General features: G+C 41.7%; 1 protein-coding gene across 14 annotated transcripts in view; it reads left to right on the forward strand.

Moving 5' to 3' along the window:
• The window catches only part of LOC139766416 (UNC93-like protein MFSD11), a 138,466-nt gene that overhangs the window by 61,375 nt on the left and 50,072 nt on the right, over positions 1–27,019 (forward strand). Inside the window, exons 1-2 of one of the 14 annotated variants that reach the window (XM_071695065.1) lie at positions 13,209–13,414; positions 16,383–16,607. The exons of 5 other annotated variants lie outside the window; for them this stretch is intronic. In XM_071695065.1, the coding sequence (XP_071551166.1) occupies positions 16,509–16,607 (99 nt within the window). In that variant the 5' untranslated portion in view covers positions 13,209–13,414; positions 16,383–16,508. Of the gene's footprint in view, positions 1–8,761; positions 9,075–13,208; positions 13,591–15,026; positions 16,608–27,019 lie in introns of those variants that run through there. 8 more of the 14 variants (XM_071695067.1, XM_071695066.1, XM_071695069.1 and 5 more) reach the window with 8 other exon arrangements.

Consider the following 27,019-nt stretch of genomic DNA (forward strand, 5'->3'; position numbering starts at 1 on the left):
TGCCCCTCACCTACAACACCAGCTGACCCTGCCAGGCACCCACTGGTTGTATCCCTCACCTACAACACCGGCTGACCCTGTCAGGCACCCACTGGTTGTATCCCTCTCCTACAACACCGGCTGACCCTGCCAGTCACCCACTGGTTGTATCACTCACCGACAACACCAGCTGACCCTGCCAGGTACCCACTGGTTATACCCCTCACCTACAACACCAGCTGACCCTGCCAGGCACCCACTGGTTGTATCCCTCACCTACAACACCGGCTGACCCTACCAGGTACCCACTGGTTGTACCCCTCACCTACAACAGCAGTTGACCCTGCCAGGCACCCACTGGTTGTATCCCTCACCTGCAACACCGGCTGACCCTGTCAGGCACCCACTGGTTGTATCCCTCACCTACAACACCGGCTGACCCTGCCAGTCACCCACTGGTTGTATCCCTCTCCTACAACACCAGCTGACCCTGCCAGGTACCCACTGGTTGTACCCCTCACCTACAACACCGGCTGACCCTGCCAAGTACACACTGGTTGTGCCCCTCACCTACAACAGCAGTTGACCCTGCCAAGTACCCACTGGTTGTACCCCTCACCTACAACAGCAGTTGACCCTGCCAGGCACCCACTGGTTGTACCCTTCACCTACAACTGACCCGGTGAGGTACCCACTGGTTTTACCCTTCACCTACAACACCGGCTGACCCTGCCAGTCACCCACTGGTTGTACCCCTCACCTACAACACCAGCTGACCCTGCCAGGTACCCACTGGTTGTACCCCTCACCTACAATACTGGCTGACCCTGTGAGGTACCCACTGGTTTTGCCCTTCACCTACAACACCGGCTGACCCTGTGAGGTACCCACTGGTTTTACCCCTCACCTACAACACCGGCTGACCCTGCCAGTCACCCACTGGTTGTACCCCTCACCTACAACACCGGCTGACCCTGCCAGTCACCCACAGGTTGTACCCCTCACCTACAACACCAGCTGACCCTGCCAGGTACCCACTGGTTGTACCCCTCACCTACAACACCGGCTGACCCTGCCAGGTACCCACTGGTTGTACCCCTCACCTACAACAGCAGCTGACCCTGCCAGGCACCCACTGGTTGTACCCCTCACCTACAACACCGGCTGACCCTGTGAGGTACCCACTGGTTTTACCCTTCACCTACAACACTGGCTGACCCTGCCAGGTACCCACTGGTTGTACCCCTCACCTACAACTCCAGTTGACCTTGCCAGGCACCCACTGGTTGTACCCCTCACCAACAACAGCAGCTGACCCTGCCAGGTACACACTGGTTGTACCCCTCACCTACAACAGCAGGTGACCCTGCTAGGCACCTACTGGTTGTACCCCTCACCTACAACACCCGACCATATATATGCCTGGCTTGCACGTGTTGTTATCATCATGCACCACAGACAGAGGAGAAAGGAAATGTTGCTTTGTGAAGTTTGGTAGATACAAATGTATTGAGACGTTCATTTATTACAACCATTACTGTTAATAAAGCTTAACTTGCATTAATTATTTTTGTAACAAGAATGATGACCACTTACACCACATGTGGGTGAGTTTGGTAATGTACAATATGTCAGTAGCTTATGTGGTGGTAACCTTCCACATGTGTATCATGCTACGACAACACTACTAACATGTGCAACCTGGTCATCATCATCATCATCTGTTCTGGGGAAACCTTCATGTACCATTATCTCTTGCTATGTACCTTACATCAATACATGTATCTCTTGCAATGTACCGTACATACATACATGTATCTCTTGCTATGTACCCTACATCAATACATGTATCTCTTGCTATGTACCCTACATCAATACATGTATCTATTGCTATGTACCCTACATCAATACATGTATCTCTTGCTATGTACCCTACATCAGTACATGTATCTCTTGCTATGTACCCTACATACATACATGTATCTCTTGCTATGTACTCTACATACATACATGTATCTCTTGCTATGTACCCTACATCAATACAATTATCTCTTGCTATGTACCCTACATCAATACATGTATCTCTTGTTATGTACCCTACATACATACATACATGTATCTCTTGCTATGTACCCTACATACATACATGTATCTCTTGCTATGTACCCTACATACATACATGTATCTCTTGCTATGTACCCTACATACATACATGTATCTCTTGCTATGTACCCTACATACATACATGTATCTCTTGCTATGTACCCTACATACATACTTGTATCTCTTGCTATGTACCCTACATACATACATGTATCTTGCTATGTACCCTACATACACACATGTATCTCTTGCTATGTACCCTACATATATACATGTATCTCTTGCTATGTACCCTACATACATACATGTATCTCTTGATATGTACCCTACATACATACATATATTTCTTGCTATGTACCCTACATATATGCATGTATCTCTTGCGATGTACCCTACATATATACATGTATCTCTTGCTATGTACCCTACATACATACATGTATGTCTTGCTATGTACCCTACATACATGCATGTATCTCTTACTATGTACCCTACATACATACATGTATCTCTTGCTATGTACCCTACATACATACATGTATCTCTTGCTATGTACCCTACATACATGCATGTATCTTGCTATGTACCCTACATACATACATGTATCTCTTGCTATGTACCCTACATACATACATACATACATGTATCTCTTGCTGTGTACCCTACATACATACATGTATCTCTTGCTATGCACCCCACAGACATACATGTATCTCTTGCTATGTACCCTACATACATACATACATACATACATACATGTATCTCTTGCTATGTACCCTACATACATGTATCTCTTGCTATGTACCCTACATACATACATGTATCTCTTGCTATGTACCCTACATATATACATGCATCTCTTTGCTATGTACCCTACATACATACATGTATCTCTTGCTATGTACCCTACATACATACATGTATCTCTTGCTATGTACCCTACATACATACATGTATCTCTTGCTATGTACCCTACATACATACATGTATCTCTTGCTATGTACCCTACATACATACATGTATCTCTTGCTATGTACCATACATGTATCTCTTGCTATGTACCCTACATACATACATGTATCTCTTGCTATGTAACCTACATACATACATGTATCTCTGCTATGTACCCTACCTACATACATGTATCTCTTGCTATGTACCCTACATACATACATGTATCTCTTGTTATGTACCCTACATACATACATACATACATACAGTATCTCTTACTGTGTACCCTACATACATACATGTTTCTCTTGCTATGTACCCTACATACATACATGTATCTCCGGCTATGTACCCTACATACATACATGTATCTCTTGCTATGTACCCTACATACGTACATACATGTATCTATTGCTATGTACCCTACATAAGTACACGTATCTCTTGCTATGTACCCTACATACATACATGTATCTCTTGCTGTGTACCCTACATACATACATGTATCTCTTGCTATGTACTCTACATACATACATGCATCTCTTGCTATGTACCCTGCATACATACATGTATCTCTTGCTTTGTACCTTATATACATACATGTATCTCTTTGCTATGTACCCCACAGACATAAATGTATCTGTTGCTATGAACCCTACATACATACATGTATCTCATGCTATTTACCCTACATACATACATGTATCTCTTGCTATGTACCCCACATACATACATGTATATCTTGCTATGTACCCTACATACGTACATGTATCTCTTGCTATGTACCCTACATACATACATTTGTCTCTTGCTATGTACCCTACATACATACATACATGTATCTCTTGCTATGTACCATACATGTATCTCTTGCTATGTACCATACATACATGTATCTCTTGCTATGTACCCTACATACATACATACATGTATCTCTTGCTATGTGCCCTACATACATACATGTATCTCTTGCTATGTACCCTACATACATACGTATCTCTTGCTATGTACCCTACATACATACATGTATCTCATGCTGTGTACCCTACATACATGTATCTCTTGCTATGTACCCTACATACATACAGTATCTCTTACTATGTACCCTACATACATACATGTTTCTCTTGCTATGTACCCTATGTACATACATGTATCTCTTGCTATGTACCCTACATACATACATGTATCTCTTGCTATGTACCCTACATACATACATGTATCTCTTGCTATGTACCCTACATACATACATACATGTATCTCTTGCTATGTACCCTACATACATACATACATACATGTATCTCTTGCTATGTACCCTGCATACATACATGTATCTCTTGCTATGTACCCCACATACACACATGTATATCTTGCTATGTACCCTACATACATGTATCTCTTGCTATGTACCTTACATACATACATGTATCTCTTGCTATGTACCCTACATACATACATACATGTATCTCTTGCTATGTACCCTACATACATACATGTATCTCTTGCTATGTTCCCTACATACATGCATGTATCTCTTGCTATGTACCCTACATACATACATACATACATGTATCTCTTGCTATGTACCTTATATACATACCTGTATCTCTTTGCTATGTACCCCACAGACATACATGTATCTCTTGCTATGTAACCTACATACATACATGTATCTCTTGCTATGTACCTTATATACATACATGTATCTCTTTGCTATGTACCCCACAGACATGCATGTATCTCTTGCTATGTACCCTACACACATACATGTATCTCTTGCTATGTACCCTATGTATCTCTTGCTATGTACCCTACATACATACATGTATCTCTTGCTATGTACCCTACATATATACATGTATCTCTTGCTATGTACCCTACATACATACATGTATCTCTTGCTATGTACCCTACATACATACATGTATCGCTTGCTATGTACCCTACATGCATACATGTACCAGTATCCCTTGTCATGATTTGGGAACAGTCCTCACCTGACCTGGGAACAGTCCTCACCTGACCTTGGAACAGTCCTCACCTGACCTGGGAATAGTCCTCTCCTGACCTGGGAACAGTCCTCTCTTGACCTGGGAACAGTCCTCACCTGACCTGGGAACAGTCCTCACCTGACCTGGGAACAGTCCTCTCCTGACCTGGGAACAGTCCTCTCCTGACCTGGGAACAGTCCTCTCCTGACCTGGGAACAGTCCTCACCTGACCTGGGAACAGTCCTCTCCTGACCTGGGAACAGTCCTCTCCTGACCTGGGAACAGTCCTCACCTGACCTGGGAACAGTCCTCACCTGACCTGGGAACAGTCCTCTCCTGACCTGGGAACAGTCCTCTCCTGACCTGGGAATAGTTACGGCTCATAACTTGTTGAGATGACGGGTAATTGTTGTGAGCAAGACAAGTTATTATTGCCAGCATCAACACACATCAGACAGCTATTCTGGGGTCGCTGACTCTGGCTGGCTGGTGTTGTAATGACCAGTTTACTGCACCCGCAACCCTTGGCCTACTGTGTCTTGCTGGTGGACATGTCTTACTGAACCTTGGTGGAAGACATGTCTTACTGACCCCTGGTGGTAGACATGTCTTACTGACCCCTGTTGGTAGTCATGTCTTACTGAACCCTGGTGGTAGACATGTCTTACTGACCCCTGGTGGTAGTTATGTCTTACTGAACCTTGATGGTAGTCATGTCTTACTGACCCCTGGTGGTAGTCATGTCTTACTGAATCCTGGTGGTAGACATGTCTTACTGACCCCTGGTGGTAGACATGTCTTACTGACCCCTGGTGGTAGACATGTCTTACTGACCCCTGGTGGTAGTCATGTCTTACTGAACCTTGATGGTAGTCATGTCTTACTGACCCCTGGTGGTAGACATGTCTTACTGAACCTTGATGGTAGTCATGTCTTACTGACCCCTGGTGGTAGTCATGTCTTACTGAACCTTGATGGTAGTCGTGTCTTACTGACCCCTGGTGGTAGTCATGTCTTACTGAACCTTGATGGTAGTCATGTCTTACTGACCCCTGGTGGTACACATGTCTTACTGAACCTTGATGGTAGTCATGTCTTACTGACCCCTGGTGGTAGTCATGTCTTACTGAACCTTGATGGTAGTCATGTCTTACTGACCCCTGGTGGTAGTCATGTCTTACTGAACCTTGATGGTATATATGTCTTACTGACCCCTGGTGGTAGTCATGTCTTACTGAACCTTGATGGTAGTCATGTCTTACTGACCCCTGTTGGTAGTCATGTCTTACTGAACCTTGATGGTATATATGTCTTACTGACCCCTGGTGGTAGTCATGTCTTACTGAACCTTGATGGTATACATGTCTTACTGAACCCTGGTGGTAGTCATGTCTTACTGAACCTTGATGGTAGTCATGTCTTACTGAACCCTGGTGGTAGTCATGTCTTACTGAACCTTGATAGTATATATGTCTTACTGAACCCTGGTGGTAGTCATGTCTTACTGAACCTTGATGGTAGTCATGTCTTACTGAACCCTGGTGGTAGTCATGTCTTACTGAACCTTGATGGTATACATGTCTTACTGAACCCTGGTGGTAGTCATGTCTTACTGAACCTTGATGGTATACATGTCTTACTGAACCCTGGTGGTAGTCATGTCTTACTGAACCTTGATGGTATACATGTCTTACTGAACCCTGGTGGTAGTCATGTCTTACTGACCCCTGGTGGTAGACATGTCTTACTGAACCTTGATGGTATACATGTCTTACTGAACCCTGGTGGTAGTCATGTCTTACTGAACCTTGATGATATACATGTCTTACTGAACCCTGGTGGTAGTCATGTCTTACTGACCCCTGGTGGTACACATGTCTTACTGAACCTTGATGGTAGTCATGTCTTACTGACCCCTGGTGGTAGTCATGTCTTACTGAACCTTTGATGGTATACATGTCTTACTGAACCCTGGTGGTAGTCATGTCTTACTGAACCTTTGATGATATACATGTCTTACTGAACCCTGGTGGTAGTCATGTCTTACTGAACCTTGATGGTATACATGTCTTACTGAACCCTGGTGGTAGTCATGTCTTACTGAACCTTGATGGTATACATGTCTTACTGAACCCTGGTGGTAGTCATGTCTTACTGAACCTTGATGGTATACATGTCTTACTGAACCCTGGTGGTAGTCATGTCTTACTGAACCTTGATGGTATACATGTCTTACTGAACCCTGGTGGTAGTCATGTCTTACTGACCCCTGGTGGTACACATGTATTACTGAACCTTGATGGTAGTCATGTCTTACTGACCCCTGGTGGTAGTCATGTCTTACTGAACCTTGATGGTATACATGTCTTACTGAACCCTGGTGGTAGTCATGTCTTACTGAACCTTGATGGTATACATGTCTTACTGAACCCTGGTGGTAGTCATGTCTTACTGAACCTTGATGGTATACATGTCTTACCGAACCCTGGTGGTAGTCATGTCTTACTGAACCTTGATGGTATACATGTCTTACTGAACCCTGGTGGTAGTCATGTCTTACTGAACCTTGATGGTATACATGTCTTACTGAACCCTGGTGGTAGTCATGTCTTACTGAACCTTGATGGTATACATGTCTTACTGAACCCTGGTGGTAGTCATGTCTTACTGAACCTTGATGGTATACATGTCTTACTGAACCCTGGTGGTAGTCATGTCTTACTGAACCTTGATGGTATACATGTCTTACTGAACCCTGGTGGTAGTCATGTCTTACTGAACCTTGATGGTAGTCATGTCTTACTGAACCCTGGTGGTAGTCATGTCTTACTGAACCTTGATGATATACATGTCTTACTGAACCCTGGTGGTAGTCATGTCTTACTGAACCTTGATGGTAGTCATGTCTTACTGAACCCTGGTGGTAGTCATGTCTTACTGAACCCTGGTGGTAGTCATGTCTTACTGAACCTTGATGATATACATGTCTTACTGAACCCTGGTGGTAGTCATGTCTTACTGAACCTTGATGGTAGTCATGTCTTACTGAACCCTGGTGGTAGTCATGTGTTACTGAACCCTGGTGGTAGTCATGTCTTACTGAACCTTGATGATATACATGTCTTACTGAACCCTGGTGGTAGTCATGTCTTACTGAACCTTGATGGTAGTCATGTCTTACTGAACCCTGGTGGTAGTCATGTCTTACTGAACCTTGATGATATACATGTCTTACTGAACCCTGGTGGTAGTCATGTCTTACTGAACCTTGATGGTAGTCATGTCTTACTGAACCCTGGTGGTAGTCATGTCTTACTGAACCCTGGTGGTAGTCATGTCTTACTGAACCTTGATGATATACATGTCTTACTGAACCCTGGTGGTAGTCATGTCTTACTGAACCTTGATGGTAGTCATGTCTTACTGAACCCTGGTGGTAGTCATGTGTTACTGAACCCTGGTGGTAGTCATGTCTTACTGAACCTTGATGATATACATGTCTTACTGAACCCTGGTGGTAGTCATGTCTTACTGAACCTTGATGGTAGTCATGTCTTACTGAACCCTGGTGGTAGACATGTACAGGTCCTTCGTGTGCTTGGATCAGCTGGTGGTGCTGGGGTGGGGGGAGGAAGGGGTTGTGAGCGTCAGTGGGTATGATTGGTGGAGCGGTGTGGGTTGAGGTGGGAAAACGAGCCGTGATTGGCTGGTGGTTGGGGTGGGGCTGGAATGCTGGTTGGTCCCTGTGTCGGGGGGTTAGACGTTAGGGAGGGCTGGGGTCCTGAGGGAAGGGGGCAAAGGAAGGAAGGGTACAGAGAACGGTGATGGGTTAAAGGTTAGGAGGTCAGAGACAGTAGCAGTGTTAGTGGTGGACCCCTACCATGGGTGACTGGCTCACCAGGACCCCTGCCACGGGTGACTGTCTTCCCAGGACCCCTGCCACGGATGACTGGCTCACCAGGTCCCTTGCCACGGGTGACTGGTTACCTGGAACCCCTGCCACGGATGACTGGCTCACCAGGACCCCTGCCACGGGTGACTGGTTTCCAGGTACTTGACGCCATCCACTTCGCCATCCTCGTGGTACTTGACACCATCCACTTTATCATCCTCCTGGTACTTGACACCATCCACCTTATCATCCTGCTGGTACTTGACACCATCCACCTTATCATCCTGCTGGTACTTGACACCATCCACTTTATCATCCTCCTGGTACTTGACACCATCCACCTTATCATCCTGCTGGTACTTGACACCATCCACTTTATCATCCTCCTGGTACTTGACACCATCCACTTTATCATCCTGCTGGTACTTGACACCATCCACCTTATCATCCTGCTGGTACTTGACACCATCCACTTTGTCATCCTCCTGGTACTTGACACCATCCACTTTATCATCCTCCTGGTACTTGACACCATCCACTTTATCATCCTCCTGGTACTTGACACCATCCACTTTATCATCCTCCTGGTACTTGACACCATCCACTTTATCATCCTGCTGGTACTTGACACTATCCACCTTATCATCCTCCTGGTACTTGACACCATCCACTTTATCATCCTGCTGGTACTTGACACCATCCACTTTATCATCCTCGTGGTACTTGACACCATCCACTTTATCATCCTGCTGGTACTTGACACCATCCACCTTATCATCCTCCTGGTACTTGACACCATCTACTTTATCATCCTCCTGGTACTTGACACCATCCACTTTATCATCCTCGTGGTACTTGACACCATCCACTTTATCATCCTCCTGGTACTTGACACCATCCACTTTATCATCCTGCTGGTACTTGACACCATCCACTTTATCATCCTGCTGGTACTTGACACCATCCACTTTATCATCCTGCTGGTACTTGACACCATCCACCTTATCATCCTGCTGGTACTTGACACCATCCACCTTATCATCCTGCTGGTACTTGACACCATCCACTTTATCATCCTGCTGGTACTTGACACCATCCACTTTGTCATCCTCGTGGTACTTGACACCATCCACCTTATCATCCTGCTGGTACTTGACACCATCCACTTTATCATCCTCCTGGTACTTGACACCATCCACCTTATCATCCTCCTGGTACTTGACACCATCCACCTTATCATCCTGCTGGTACTTGACACCATCCACTTTATCATCCTCCTGGTACTTGACACCATCCACCTTATCATCCTCCTGGTACTTGACACCATCCACCTTATCATCCTCCTGGTACTTGACACCATCCACTTTATCATCCTCCTGGTACTTGACACCATCCACCTTATCATCCTCCTGGTACTTGACACCATCCACTTTATCATCCTCCTGGTACTTGACACCATCCACCTTATCATCCTCCTGGTACTTGACACCATCCACTTTATCATCCTCCTGGTACTTGACACCATCCACCTTATCATCCTCCTGGTACTTGACACCATCCACTTTATCATCCTGCTGGTACTTGACACCATCCACCTTATCATCCTCCTGGTACTTGACACCATCCACCTTATCATCCTCCTGGTACTTGACACCATCCACTTTATCATCCTGCTGGTACTTGACACCATCCACCTTATCATCCTCCTGGTACTTGACACCATCCACCTTATCATCCTCCTGGTGGGAAATTATCGTTTATAACATTAATAGCATATCATTATTATTATTATTATTATTATTATTATTATTATTATTATTATCATTGTTATTATTTTTATTATTATTATTATTGTTATTATTATTATTATTATTATTATTATTATTATTATTATTATTATTATCATTGTTATTATTTTTATTATTATTATTATTGTTGTTATTATTATTATTATTATTATTATTATTATTATTATTATTATTATTATTATCATTGTTATTATTTTTATTATTATTATTATTGTTGTTATTATTATTATTATTATTATTATTATTATTGTTGTTATTATTATTATTATTATTATTATTATTATTATTATTATTTATAGTTGTTATAGTATCATTGTTATTATTTTATCAGTGTATTATTGTCTTTTATTTTTTGTTAGTATTAGTAGTAGTATTGTATTATAACAGTATTGGTATATGTAATTATAGTAGTTATTATTGTTGTAAGATATATGTAGTTATATTATTATTATTATTGTTGAGTAGTAGTAGTAGTAGTAGTTTTCGTGTAGTAGTATAGTAGTAGTAGTAGTAGTAGTGTTCTTGTTGTTGTAGTATAGTAGTAGTAGTGTAGTTTTGTAAAGTAGTAGTAGTAGTATAGTATGGTAGTAGCTGTAGTAATAGTAGTTAGTAGTAGATATAGTGTAGTGTTGTGTTAGTTGTATGTACTAGTAGTAGTAGTGTAGTAGCTGTAGTAGTAGTAATAGTTGTGTGTTGTTGTAGTAGTAGTTGTTGTTGTACTAGTAGTAGTAGTGGTAGTAGCTGTGTAGTAGTAGTAGTTGTTGTGTATGTAGTAGTTGTGTAATTAGTTGTGTTTGTTGTTGTTGTTGTAGTAGTTGTTGTTGTACTAGTAGTAGTAGTGGTAGTAGCTGTAGTAGTAGTAATAGTTGTTGTTGTTGTAGTAGTAGTTGTTGTTGTACTAGTAGTAGTAGTGGTAGTAGCTGTAGTAGTAGTAGTAGTTGTTGTTGTAGTAGTAGTTGTTGTTGTTGTTGTTGTTGTTGTTGTTGTTGTACTAGTAGTAGTAGTGGTAGTAGCTGTAGTAGTAGTAGTAGTTGTTGTTGTAGTAGTAGTTGTTGTTGTTGTTGTACTAGTAGTAATAGTGGTAGTAGCTGTAGTAGTAGTTGTTGTTGTTGTTGTAGTAGTAGTTGTTGTTGTTGCTGTACTAGTAGTAGTAGTGGTAGTAGCTGTAGTAGTAGTAGTTGTTGTTGTAGTAGTAGTTGTTGTTGTACTAGTAGTAGTAGTGGTAGTAGCTGTAGTAGTAGTAGTAGTAGTAGTAGTAGTAGTAGTAGTAGTTGTTTTGTTGTTGTTGTTGTTGTAGTAGTTGTTGTACTAGTAGTAGTAGTGGTAGTAGCTGTAGTAGTAGTAGTTGTTGTTATTGTAGTAGTACTAGTTGTTGTTGTTGTTGTTGTTGTACTAGTAGTAGTAGTGGTAGTAGCTGTAGTAGTAGTAGTAGTAGTAGTAGTTGTTGTTGTTGTTGTTGTAGTAGTTGTTGTACTAGTAGTAGTAGTGGTAGTAGCTGTAGTAGTAGTAGTTTTTGTTGTAGTAGTAGTTGTTGTTGTACTAGTAGTAGTAGTGGTAGTAGCTGTAGTAGTAGTAGTAGTAGTAGTAGTAGTAGTAGTAGTAGTAGTAGTTGTTGTAGTTGTTGTACTAGTAGTAGTAGTGGTAGTAGCTGTAGTAGTAGTAGTAGTTGTTGTTGTAGTAGTAGTAGTTGTTGTTGTTGTTGTTGTACTAGTAGTAGTAGTGGTAGTAGCTGTAGTAGTAGTGGTTGTTGTTGTAGTAGTAGTTGTTGTACTAGTAGTAGTAGTGGTAGTAGCTGTAGTAGTAGTAGTAGTAGTAGTTGTTGTTGTTGTAGTAGTAGTTGTTGTACTAGTAGTAGTAGTGGTAGTAGCTGTAGTAGTAGTAGTAGTAGTTGTTGTTGTTGTAGTAGTTGTTGTTGTTGTACTAGTAGTAGTAGTGGTAGTAGCTGTAGTAGTAGTAGTTGTTGTTGTAGTAGTAGTTGTTGTTGTACTAGTAGTAGTAGTGGTAGTAGCTGTAGTAGTAGTAGTAGTAGTAGTAGTAGTAGTAGTTGTTGTTGTTGTTGTTGTAGTAGTTGTTGTACTAGTAGTAGTAGTGGTAGTAGCTGTAGTAGTAGTAGTTGTTGTTGTTGTAGTATTAGTAGTTGTTGTTGTTGTTGTTGTTGTACTAGTAGTAGTAGTGGTAGTAGCTGTAGTAGTAGTAGTGGTTGTTGTTGTAGTAGTAGTTGTTGTTGTTGTTGTACTAGTAGTAGTAGTGGTAGTAGCTGTAGTAGTAGTAGTAGTTGTTGTTGTTGTAGTAGTAGTTGTTGTTGTACTAGTAGTAGTAGTGGTAGTAGCTTTAGTAGTAGTAGTTGTTGTTGTAGTAGTAGTAGTTGTTGTTGTACTAGTAGTAGTAGTGGTAGTAGCTGTAGTAGTAGTAGTTGTTGTTGTAGTGGTAGTAGCTGTAGTTGACAAATGAAGGGAAAGATTGGGTTGTATATCGTGAGTGTGAGTGTGTGTGTGTTATCTTATCTTGTGATGGGAGTAAGTAGATGATGTATGTTATCATGGTTCACAGTTAGTTGATACAAGTAATCTCCTGCCTGCACACACGCCCCCAGGCTACCTTCACCTCATATTGGAAGGTAGAGTGCTGGGTCACCTGCTGCTGGGAACTACCACCTGTGGTGGGTCACCTGCTCCTGGGAACTATCTGTGGTGGGTTACCTACTGCTGGGAACTACCACCTGTGGTGGGTGGAACTACTGTGGTAGGTTGTCTGCTGCTGGGAACTACTTGTAGTGGGTCGCCTACTGCTGGGAACTACCTCTGGTGGGTCGCCTCCTGCTGGAAACTACCTCTGGTGGGTCGCCTCCTGCTGGAAACTACCTATGGTGGGTCGCCTCCTGCTGGGAACTACCTGTGGTGGGTCACCTGCTGCTGGGAACTACCTGTGGTGGGTCGCCTGCTGCTGGGAACTACCTGTGGTGGGTCGCCTGCTGCTGGGAACTGTATGTGGTGGGTTGTCTGCTGCTGCCAGAACAAACTAACAGCAGGTGTTGTGAGGACAGATGACCACATTACCAGCAGGTGTTGTTGTGAGGACAGATGACCACATTACCAGCAGGTGTTGTTGTGAGGACAGATGACCACATTACCAGCAGGTGTTGTTGTGAGGAGAGATGACCACATTACCAGCAGGTGTTGTTGTGAGGACAGATGACCACATTACCAGCAGGTGTTGTTGTGAGGACAGATGACCACATTACCAGCAGGTGTTGTTGTGAGGACAGATGACCACATTACCAGCAGGTGTTGTTGTGAGGGCAGATGACCACATTACCAGCAGGTGTTGTTGTGAGGACAGATGACCACATTACTAGCAGGTGTTGTTGTGAGGACAGTGTTAGTGTAGGCATAATGACATACACTCGCTGACTGTCATAAAGATAAGACTGGGTCAGCTCTAGTGGATGTATGTGTCAGAGGTGGAGGGAACGAGGAGAAGTGGGAGACCAAATTGGAGGTGGAAAGATGGAGTGAAAAAGATTTTGTGTGATCGGGGCCTGAACATGCAGGAGGGTGAGAGGCCTGCAAGGAATTTAGTGAATTGGAACGATGTGGCATACCGGGGTCGACGTGTTGTCAATAGATTGGACCAGGGCATGTGAAGCATCTGGGGTAAACCAGAGAAAGTTCTGTGTGGCCTCGATGTGGAAAGGGAGCTGTGGTTTCGGTGCATTATACATGACAGGTAGAGATTGAGTGTGAACGAATGTGGCCTTTGTTGTCTTTTCCTGGCGCTAGCTCGCGCACATTCGTGGGGAGGGGGTTGTCATTTTATGTGGCGGGGTGTTGACGGGAATGAATAAAGGCAGCAAGTGTGAATTATGTACATGTGTATATATGTATATGTCTCTGTATGTATATATATGTATACCTTGAAATGTATAGGTATGTATATGTGCATGTGTGGACATGTACGTATATACGTGTGTATGTGGGTGGGTTGGGCCATTCTTTCGTCTGTTTCCTTGCGCTACCTCGCTAATGCGGGAGACAGCGACAAAGTACAATAGATAAAGGAATATATATATATATATATATATATATATATATATATATATATATATATATATATATATATTCCTATGGGTCCACGGGGAAAATGAAACACGAGGACTCATAGGAATATCTTGATCACAGGCAAAATTGTGATCCTTTCCAATATATATATATATATATATATATATATATATATATATATATATATATATATATATATATATATATATACCTCGCAAACGCGGAGACAGCGACAAAGCAAAAAAAAAAAATATATATATATATATATATATATGGTTGAGTTTGGTAAAGTGTGTGAAAGAAGAAAGTTAAGAGTAAATGTGAATAAGAGCAAGGTTATTAGGTACAGTAGGGTTGAGGGTCAAGTCAATTGGGAGGTAAGTTTGAATGAAGAAAAACTGGAGGAAGTAAAGTGTTTTAGATATCTGGGAGTGGATCTGGCAGCGGATGGAACCATGGAAGCGGAAGTGGATCATAGGGTGGGGGAGGGGGCGAAAATCCTGGGAGCCTTGAAGAATGTGTGGAAGTCGAGAACATTATCTCGGAAAGCAAAAATGGGTATGTTTGAAGGAATAGTGGTTCCAACAATGTTGTATGGTTGCGAGGCGTGGGCTATGGATAGAGCTGTGCGCAGGAGGATGGATGTGCTGGAAATGAGATGTTTGAGGACAATATGTGGTGTGAGGTGGTTTGATCAAGTAAGTAATGAAAGGTTAAGAGAGATGTGTGGTAATAAAAAGATTGTGGTTTAGAGGGCAGAAGAGGGTGTTTTGAAATGGTTTGGTCACATGGAGAGAATGTGTGAGGAAAGATTGACAAAGAGGATATATGTGTCAGAGGTGTAGGGAACGAGGAGAAGTGGGAGACCAAATTGGAGGTGGAAGGCTAGAGTGAAAAGATTTTGAGCGATTGGGGCCTGAACATGCAGGAGGGTGAGAGGCGTGCAAGGGATAGAGCGAGTTGAAACGATGTGGTATACCGGGGTCGACGTGCTGTCAATGGTCTGCACTAGGGCATGTGAAGCGTTTAGGGTAAACCATGGAAAGGTCTGTGGGGCCTGGATAGGGAGTTGTGGTTTCTGTGCATTATACATTACAGCTAGAGACTGAGTATGAACGAATGTGGCCTTTCGTCTGTTTCTGGCGCTACCTCGCTGAAGCAGGAAAAGACGAGCAAATATGAATGAATGGGGAAAAAATGGATCCTTAGCTTAAATGTTGGGGATCTCATTATTCATTTGTCTTATGTACAGAGTGTGTCGGTCGACCAGAGCAAGGTTTATAGTGTGAGGTCTGGTTGGTCGACCAGAGCATTACGTCTTAGTGTTGTACAAGGTGTTGTCATGTGCCAGTGCGCACAGCTTTCGTGGCCAACACATTTCCAGCTGAAGTAAAGGTAATTATGTTTGTGCGGTGCCAGGCTATCCGGCCGGGAAACCTAGTTACTTAAGAGCGTTTGTTCTTCGTTCGTTCGTATAGTCATGCCATGTGTGGATTTCTTGAAATGATTATAAATGTGAGGCAAATGATACTTAACCTGCGTGTTGACCTGTCATTCACGATTGGATGGTTGGATTTTATTGTTCTTGTGTTCTTCCTAGCGAGAGTAGGGAAACCACCACCTGTTCTAGTATTCCTCCTAGTGAGAGTAGGGAAACCACCACCTGTTCTAGTATTCCTCCTTGTGAGAGTAGGGAAACCACCACCTGTTCTCGCCTACTTCCGCCATGAAGCTACCAATCGCCCAGCCTACAGTGAACGTGGGCATCCTGGGTCTGGCGTACATGTTGGTCTTCACTGCTTTCCAGACTCAAGGTAACATGCAGGTAAGTCACCTTCTCCTACTCTGGCCACATGACCATATCCTCTACCCTACCCACACAACCATATCCTCTACCCTGGCCACACGACCATATCCTCTACCCTGCCCACACGACCATATCCTCTACCCTGGCCACACGACCATATCCTCTACACTGGCCACACGACCATATCCTCTACCCTGCCCACACGACCATATCCTCTACCCTCGCCACACGACCATATCCTCTACACTGGCCACACGACCATATCCTCTACCCTGGCCACACAACCATATCCTCTACACTGGCCACACGACCATATCCTCTACACTGGCCACACGACCATATCCTCTACACTGGCCACACGACCATATCCTCTACCTTGGCCACACAACCATATCCTCTACACTGGCCACACGACCATATCCTCTACCCTGGCCGCACGACCATATCCTCTACACTGGCCGCATGACCATATCCTCTACCCTGCCCACACGACCATATCCTCTACCCTGGCCACACGACCATATCCTCTACACTGGCCACATGACTATATCCTATATAGGACAAGCATTCTCAGTAATGGTAATATTACTTTTGTAATAATTCAAGTTTAATGTGGTACAAAGCCGAACACCTAAATATAAGGTCATCCTTCCTTCCTAAAGGTCAAGTATGTCACACAGGGATCCTTCCCTCCTCCTCCTCAAAATCATTCAAGAAACAATTGGTGTTCATGTCTTGTTGACCTTCCAAACTCAACTCTGTAAAGATGAAAAAATTGGAAATCAAGATTTTAAAGCCAATGTTGAACGAGGACAGATTATACCACATAGTTGTAGTTATGCCTTAATAAACCCTTCTTAATTTCTAATGTATATAATGGATTACTGTGACTTTGTTCCTACTTAATGATATAAACTTCACTATATTCAAGTCTGTACTAAACAGGTGTCAGGTCCTGCATGACAACAATAATGAACCTTGCTCACTTCAAGGAAAAGCCCAAATGTAAATATCTTATGCAAATGTGAAGTGTGGTGTGGTGGGTGACCTAACACAGAAGTGTGGTGTGGCGGGTGACCTAACACAAAAGTGTGGTGTGGCGGGTGACCCAACACAGAAGTGTGGTGTGACGAGTGACCTAACACAGAAGTGTGGTGTGGCGGATGACTTAACACAGAAGTGTGGTGTGGCAGGTGACCTAACACAGAAGTGTAGCTTGGCAGGTGACCTAACACAGAAGTGTGGTGTGGCGGGTGACCTAACACAGAAGTGTGGTGTGGTGGGTGACCTAACACAGAAGTGTATGTATCTGTACATTATGTTTGGTTGTATGTGTTTTTCCTCTTTCTTTTTACTGGATATCTTCACAGACTTTATGGTCATCTTCTGTATATGCAGCACTGGCATTATTAACAAGTTGTTTACCTTTAGTTCGTAAGATACATTTATAAGGCTTTAGATACCGAAATACATATTCTTGTATATTAAGATATTTTTTCCTTGTTTTTGTGAAGAAACACGTTTTCTTATATTCATTATAATGCTTTGGGATATGATCATGTATGCATTATGATAAGGTGGGATATGTTTATCAGATAAGAGAGGCAGATGATATGATCATGTATGCATTATGATAAGGTGGAATATGTCTATGATAATGATATTTGTACAGAATTATCATGTGATTATGGTATTAGTACAGAATTATCATGTGATTATGGCATTAGTTCAGAATTATCATGTGATTATGGTATTAGTACAGAATTATCATGTGATTATGGCATTTGTACAGAATTATCATGTGATTATGGTATTTGTACAGAATTATCATGTGATTATGGTATTTGCACAGAATTATCATGTGATTATGGTATTAGTGCAGAATTATCATGTGATTATGGCATTAGTTCAGACTTGCCAAGATTTTCTTTGTCTACAGCTTCATAATCTTTTCTCATAACTTCATAGTATGATGATGTCATATGTTTAATTTTTGAAACTCAAGTATGGTATTTTCTTTCTAAACCATTGATCTTTGTTGTGAGAAAAGTTTATACATTATCATATGATTATGAGGAAATTATTTAGAGGCTTTTACACAAAATGGACAGTGAAACTGGTTTTTCATCTCTAAACTTAATTTTTAGGAATGCATTTAGGTCTGCATGACTGACACACTACTAATTACCTCTGGCAGATTAAAACCTAATAAACTATCTGATGTTATAGATATGAACCAAGCAAATAGTGTAAGTATAATTATTGTGGTGTCAGGAAAGTATGGGTTCTTCCTGTTGTTATAAGTGAATTGCTTATCACATTGTTGTAAAATTTTTTTGTTAATCAGTGTTGTTCGTTGCTCTCACTTTGACTCTAAAGTGTTATTACTGAATGTCTGAATTGAATGTTGTTCAGTGTTCTTGTATGTTTTATCTCTGGTTGGCTTTGCATGACTTCTCACTTTACTACAGTTCATTTGGAGTTGTTGAATATACAGTTGTTTTATTGAACATGACACCCAGATAGCGTAATGCAGAGGGTTCTCAAACTTTATTTGTAATTATGTATTTTTCATTACCTCTGCCCTGTATGGGGAGGAAGTTTCACACTTGTAGGGCACCATCTCTAGAACATTCTCTATCCTCATACATCCTTTCAAGTTTATGAATCGTGTCAGCACTACCCTGTCCTCAGTCATTCTGTTCCATACATCCATCACTCTTATTGTATAAAAGTGTTTTTTACATCTTTATTAATGAGTTTCTTACTTAAGTTCATGTTTTATTCTCTGGTTGCTCCATACCTTCATCTCTTGAAGAACTGTTCACTGTCCACATTGTCAATCTCTTTTAAAAACTTAGAGGTTATAATCAGGTCATCCTACACTCTTCTTTCTTTCAAGGTGAGTGAATTTAAAGCCTCTAGCTTTTCCATGCAACAGCTCTCTTAGTTGTAGTACCTTCGTTGTGCCCTCCTCTGGACCTTCTGTATGAACTCTTTTTTGTTAAGTACAGTGACCAGACCTGAGAAGTATATTCTAAGTTTTAGCCTACTATAGGATATAAGAAGCTTGCTTAATATTTCCTTATCCTCTTACAATTGATCTCCCTAACTCTTCTTCTAATATAAGACTATGGGGACAGGTAGGGATGATGTTGATTCCCAAGGTCTTCTAACACACAGAATCCTTAATCTTATTTCCTGCTAGGTAATGGCCACATTGAGGTTGTCTATTGCTTTGTCCCATCCCCATCACTTCACTTTTACTTGGGTTGAATCATCGACCACATTTCATACCAACTTTGGAGTCTTTTTAGGTCCCCTCGTGATCTGTTGTTCTCCTCGCTTTTCACTTCCCTCGTGACTTTTTCATAATCTTCAAAAACTTTCATGTAGGGTTTCATACCTTCATTTTGATATAAATCAAGAAGAGTAATGATCCCAGAACCTAATCCTGTGACACTCTATGCTGGGCACCTCAACCAATTTGGAAAAGGCTCCTCTAACATGAATCTTTTGTTCCCTCTTACAGAGGTAAGTTTCTCTCCATCATGAGAGTATCTCACTTTATTCCTGCCTAATGATCCAGCTTTTTAATCAGCCAGTATGTCAAATTTTTTTATGGCAGTCCAGATAAAAACAGTCCACCTAGCCTCCCCTTTTCTCCAGGACTGAGCTCACTCTCTTGTAGAACTCGAAGAGGTTAGTTACACATGACCTCCTTTCCCTAGAACCACACTGTCTCTCATTTAATTTCTTCTCCATAGGAAGCCATCTACTTGCATTCTATTAATCTTTTCCAGAAACTTACACCAGATTTGTTAGTGAGACTGGTATATTGTTCAGTTCCTGTTCCCAGTCTTCTTTCTCATATATAGGTATGACATTTGTCCTTCTCCATTCCCTTGGCTTTTTACCTATCCTCAGTGACATCTTGAACAGTGATTCATGTGTTTTATTTAGCATATCAGCACACATCTTTAGCACATATGGTGAAATTTCATCAAGACCATGAACCATGTATGGGTTAACTTATTTTGATACTCTATTGATATCTTTTTTAGATGTCTCGGTTATTTCAAAAAACTCTTCCCCATTCCATTTCACTGATGCTGGGGCTATAGAGCCATCCAGTATAAAAATACTTTGAACTTGTTATTTAGTTCCTCACATATCCTAACATCATCCTCTTCAGTTTTTCCCTGTGAATCCCTTAGCCTGATTTGCTGTCTCTTGACAGATTACTGAATCCTGATGAAGTTATGGAATAGTTTTGGATTTTCATCTGCCTAATCCTATAACTCTTTCCAAAGTTTCTGTGTTCCTCCTTTCTTACCCTGGTATACCTGTTCCATGCTGTCTTATACCTTACAAATACTGGCTGGTTGGTGTGCCATCTATATCTTTGCCACTGCACATCTCAAAGCTCCTTTGCTTTGTGACATCTTTTGTTAAACCTTTTTTTTCCTCATTCTTACCATTCTTTGTGTATTTGAGGCTTGAGGTACCCTTGCTTTTACTTTTTCTCTGTAAATTCACAGAAACTCACCATAAAGACCTGGTTCCTGTTAACAAAACTCCATTTCCCAATCTTTGTTACCATAGAAATTATTGAAGTTTGTATGATTTCCTTGATTATATCTCCTCTTCCTGTCCTGTCCACCTCGACTCCTATAATCTCCTCTTTTACCACATATTCAAACTTGAGCATTACATGATCACTTTTAACTGCTTTATCATGCATAATGTTCTCAATATCAATGCTAGTATGTATGAAGATAAGATCTAGCATATGATGATATAGTAGTGCCTCTCATCCTAGGATGCTCTGTGACATGCTGGTATAGGAAACTTTCCTGTATACTCTCTAAAAAGTTGTCTTCTTGACTGTCACCATGAAAATCCAAATTCCCCTAATATGTCTCTTTATGATTGAAATCCTCCATTATCAGTACTTAATCAACTCTAAGAATTGCATGTTTTACCTCTTTATTGCCATCTTGATTTTTCCTTTGTTGATATCACAGTATAATTGTTCTGGATCATTGTTCTTCTTCCCTGTTGTTACTCTTCCCATTATGTATCGTATGAACCATTATTTTATCGTATAAAGAGGACTAAACTTCCCCTTCTGCTTTCTCTCTCCTCTCTTGCTATTATATATGCTTCTGGCCAGAACAGATGAGAACTTATCTCTTTAGTAAGCTTAGTTTCCACAACTCCAATCATATTAAGTGCACTTTTGATAAAGAGTCCACTTGATAAAGAGTCCATTTGATAAAGAGTCCACTACAGTCCACCACACCTAGTCGTCATCGTATGTCTTAGTTATGACCACCAGTTCTCCTTCTTTCCTTTATTGTAAAAATTGCATCTGGCAGTACCTTAGCCTCCAGCCCCAGCAATCTTTTATTATGTATTTCCTCCTTTTTCCCCTTTCTTTCTTATCAGATGTATTATCTTCCCAGCCAAGAATGATATGTGATTTGCATCTATCAATTTCTGCTTTGTTAGTCTTTCTAATTTTGGTGCCACCTACTTTACATCTAGATCCCTCAGTGTGGAGGTGTTGACCTCTGTCTCTAACATTCTATATGAACACCATTTTAGCTAGCACTGATCCTGTATGCTGTGTGCTTTTCTAAATCATCCTTCAACTAGCCCATATATTTTATTGATTGCCTCATCTTTGACATTTCACATTATTATTTCAATAGCTGCCTCATCTCTAACATTTCATATTATTATTTCAATAGTTGCACTTAATTTCTTGCATACCTCTGTTTGTGTCACCGTGGTTTTATGTTTCTTTCCATCATGCTTCATGCTCTCATGATCTGCTGCCAAAATTTTTCATTTTAAACTTATCAGCCCTATCCTGTCATCAGTCTTTGTGTGTGCATGTGTGTGTGTGTGTGTGTGTGTGTGTGTGTGTGTGAGCTGTGGGAGGTGCAGTTACCATGAGTGGATCATAACACAGTGAAGGAAATAAGAATCCTTTTTTTTTCCTACATTGGAGGCTCCAGTCAAGGGCAAAAGTCCACATCATGGAGGGGGGAGGGGGGGGAGTGCTTAATTGAAATATAAATAGGTTAATGAAAGGGAAACAAAAGAGGCAAGGAAAAGTATTTATGAAACTCGGGGAAGTGAAAAACTGATCTTTTGAATAATGTCAAATTACAGTTGTTGAGAAGGACATGAGAGGGTAGAGTTCCATAGCTTTTAGGTGTAGGGAATGAAACATTTATCAAAACAGCTCACTGTTAAGTTGCCAATGGCCACACAGAAATCATCCGATGCAGCACCTTGCCAAGTATTGTGTGGTTTAGCTAATGATGGAGGCACAGAAGCAGCAAGCTTTCAGGAGTAAAAACCAAAGAAATACCTATAGAAGAGGGAAAGTCAACCAACATTATGGCATAGGCCACGTGGGTCAGGTTTTGTAGGTACCCTGGGATAGTTTATGAGTCAGACTGCTTTCAGCTTAACTCTGTTATCAAGTTAGGATGCAGATCTAGAACCATCCCAGATGTGAGAGCTGTGCTCCATACAAGGAGAAATCAGTCCCTTGTATATATAGACCAATTGTTGGAAAAATGAAATTTCAGCATCTAACCAGGACTCCCAGTTTCGAGGCACACTTAGCTGTTTCAATTATATGGGGTTTCCAAGACAGTGTGGATGTTACATTATTTGAAGTATGTTCATTGAGAACAATGGAAGTAAGGGGAGTGGGGGAGGAATGGGATGTATTTAGGGAATCAGTGATGGATTGCGCAAAAGATGCTTGTGGCATGAGAAGCGTGGGAAGTGGGTTGATTAGAAAGGGTAGTGAGTGGTGGGATGAAGAAGTAAGAGTATTAGTGAAAGAGAAGAGAGAGGCATTTGGACGATTTTTGCAGGGAAAAAATGCAATTGAGTGGGAGATGTATAAAAGAAAGAGACAGGAGGTCAAGAGAAAGGTGCAAGAGGTGAAAAAAAGGGCAAATGAGAGTTGGGGTGAGAGAGTATCATTAAATTTTAGGGAGAATAAAAAGATGTTCTGGAAGGAGGTAAATAAAGTGCGTAAGACAAGGAAGCAAATGGGAACTTCAGTGAAGGGCGCAAATGGGGAGGTGATAACAAGTAGTGGTGATGTGAGAAGGAGATGGAGTGAGTATTTTGAAGGTTTGTTGAATGTGTTTGATGATAGAGTGGCAGATATAGGGTGTTTTGGTCGAGGTGGTGTGCAAAAGTGAGAGGGTTAGGGAAAATGATTTGGTAATCAGAGAAGAGGTAGCAAAAGCTTTGCGGAAGATGAAAGCCGGCAAGGCAGCAGGTTTGGATGGTATTGCAGTGGAATTTATTAAAAAAGGGGGTGACTGTATTGTTGACTGGTTGGTAAGGTTATTTAATGTATGTATGACTCATGGTGAGGTGCCTGAGGATTGGCGAAATGCGTGCATAGTGCCATTGTACAAAGGCAAAGGGGATAAGAGTGAGTGCTCAAATTACAGAGGTATAAGTTTGTTGAGTATTCCTGGTAAATTATATGGGAGGGTATTGATTGAGAGGGTGAAGGCATGTACAGAGCATCAGATTGGGGAAGAGCAGTGTGGTTTCAGAAGTGGTAGAGGATGTGTGGATCAGTGTTTGCTTTGAAGAATGTATGTGAGAAATACTTAGAAAAGCAAATGGATTTGTATGTAGCATTTATGGATCTGGAGAAGGCATATGATAGAGTTGATAGAGATGCTCTGTGGTAGGTATTAAGAATGTATGGTGTGGGAGGCAAGTTGTTAGAAGCAGTGAAAAGTTTTTATCGAGGATGTAAGGCATGTGTACGTGTAGGAAGAGAGGAAAGTGATTGGTTCTCAGTGAATGTAGGTTTGCGGCAGGGGTGTGTGATGTCTCCATGGTTGTTTAATTTGTTTATGGATGGGGTTGTTAGGGAGGTGAATGCAAGAGTTTTGGAAAGAGGGGCAAGTATGAAGTCTGTTGTGGATGAGAGAGCTTGGGAAGTGAGTCAGTTGTTGTTCGCTGATGATACAGCGCTGATGGCTGATTCATGTGAGAAACTGCAGAAGCTGGTGACTGAGTTTGGTAAAGTGTGTGAAAGAAGAAAGTTAAGAGTAAATGTGAATAAGAGCAAGGTTATTAGGTACAGTAGCGTTGAGGGTCAAGTCAATTGGGAGGTGAGTTTGAATGGAGAAAAACTGGAGGAAGTGAAGTGTTTTAGATATCTGGGAGTGGATCTGGCAGCGGATGGAACCATGGAAGCGGAAGTGGATCATAGGGTGGGGGAGGGGGCGAAAATTCTGGGGGCCTTGAAGAATGTGTGGAAGTCGAGAACATTATCTCGGAAAGCAAAAATGGGTATGTTTGAAGGAATAGTGGTTCCAACAATGTTGTATGGTTGCGAGGCGTGGGCTATGGATAGAGTTGTGCGCAGGAGGATGGATGTGCTGGAAATGAGATGTTTGAGGACAATGTGTGGTGTGAAGTGGTTTGATCGAGTAAGTAATGTAAGGGTAAGAGAGATGTGTGGAAATAAAAAGAGCGTGGTTGAGAGAGCAGAAGAGGGTATTTTGAAATGGTTTGGGCACATGGAGAGAATGAGTGAGGAAAGATTGACCAAGAGGATATATGTGTCGGAGGTGGAGGGAACGAGGAGAAGAGGGAGACCAAATTGGAGGTGGAAAGATGGAGTGAAAAAGATTTTGTGTGATCGGGGCCTGAACATGCAGAAGGGTGAAAGGAGGGCAAGGAACAGAGTGAATTGGAGCGATGTGGTATACCGGGGTTGACGTGCTGTCAGTGGATTGAATCGGGGCATGTGAAGCGTCTGGGGTAAACCATGGAAAGCTGTGTAGGTATGTATATTTGCGTGTGTGGACGTATGTATATACATGTGTATGGGGGTGGGTTGGGCCATTTCTTTCGTCTGTTTCCTTGCGCTACCTCGCAAACGCGGGAGACAGCGACAAAGCACAAAAAAAAAAAAAATGTTGAGTCAAGAGGTTGAACTACAGATCTATCAAAGGAGACAGAAAAGTTGTGAGGAATTTTGATATAAGAAATGGGCAGAAACTGGTTCTTGAAGGCTTTAAACTTAACCAAATTTCATCAACCCCAGTGAGATATTTTGTCTAAGCCTGAATTTATTGAGGAAGATTTGTCGAGACAAGATGCAGATCAAATAAAAGAAGAAAAAGCAGATGTAAAGAATGTGGAGAAATGCATTATGTAAATCATCGCTTTATGAGTGCATTTGGTTACTTGTAGAATAAAGGAAATCACTGACAAAAAGAAGAAAAAGTTTAGGAGACAGAACAAGACCTAGAGGGACACCACTGTTGATGGAGAAAGGGGGAGAGACTAATCAACAGCCATGGAGACAGATCAACCTGAGAGGAAACTAGATATGAGGGAGGAAAGCCAAAAGAGGGGAGCTTAGAGATGAGAGCCTGGTGCCAGACCTTGTCAAAAGCTTTGGATAAATAAGGGGCATCTTTCTAGAATTCCCCAAAATCTTTCAAGGATGATGACTAGACATTAGGGAGATTGGAAAGAATATCACCAGTGGATCTCACCTTACATAAGCCATACTGGTGATCAGAGAGAAGACTATGAGTTTCAAGATGTCTGAGGATATGGGAGTTAAGGAGGGATTCAAAAACTTTAGAAGTAGTAGATGTCAAAGCATCAGGACGATAGTTACAGAGGTTAGAAATATCACCCTGCTTTGGAATGGGATGTACCAACACATGTTTCTAAGAAGGAAAGTTAAAGAATCCATATATGTCCTTAAAGTAAATTGTATGGTATGTGTATTTCAGCTGTGCAGGCTGGTTCAGTAATTATTGAAACAAAGTATGATTGTAACACTAATCAAGGGAAAATGGCTTTCTCCCTCCCCTGGCTAAGTCATTGATAGCTTCCCTATAAGCAAAGGAGAGACCTTTCTCTAAGGGTTAGTCCACTGATGTTCAGTGTAAATACTATTTTGGAGGTCAGAGGTGATTGTTACCCTTTGAATCTTCCCCAGCAATCTAGTTGATTAAGCAACAACAGCAGCCAGCTCTAGACCAGATACCATGCAATCTTGATATCATCTTTCAGTACCATTGACCAGCACTTGTTATTACAACACCGCACTACCATTTACCACCTCAAACCCTTTGACACTCTTTCATGGATGAGGTGGCTGCTGTATTTCCTTGGGCTTTGGGATCATGTGCTATACAGCTCTAATGTGGATTTACTTGTACTGACCTTGTCTCTTGATGGTCGAGCTTGATTGATTTTGAAACACTGTCTGTACAGTGATAACTGTAGTAAAATACAAGAATGATGGTACAAACAGATGTACAAGGAGATGTGAAGTGGATACTCCCCTGTGGCCAACCACCCCTTTAACTATCCAATATACATCAAATTTATTGTACTCA

The sequence above is a fragment of the Panulirus ornatus genome, chromosome 57 (genome assembly GCF_036320965.1).
Source record: "Panulirus ornatus isolate Po-2019 chromosome 57, ASM3632096v1, whole genome shotgun sequence".
Lineage (NCBI taxonomy): Eukaryota > Metazoa > Arthropoda > Malacostraca > Decapoda > Palinuridae > Panulirus > Panulirus ornatus.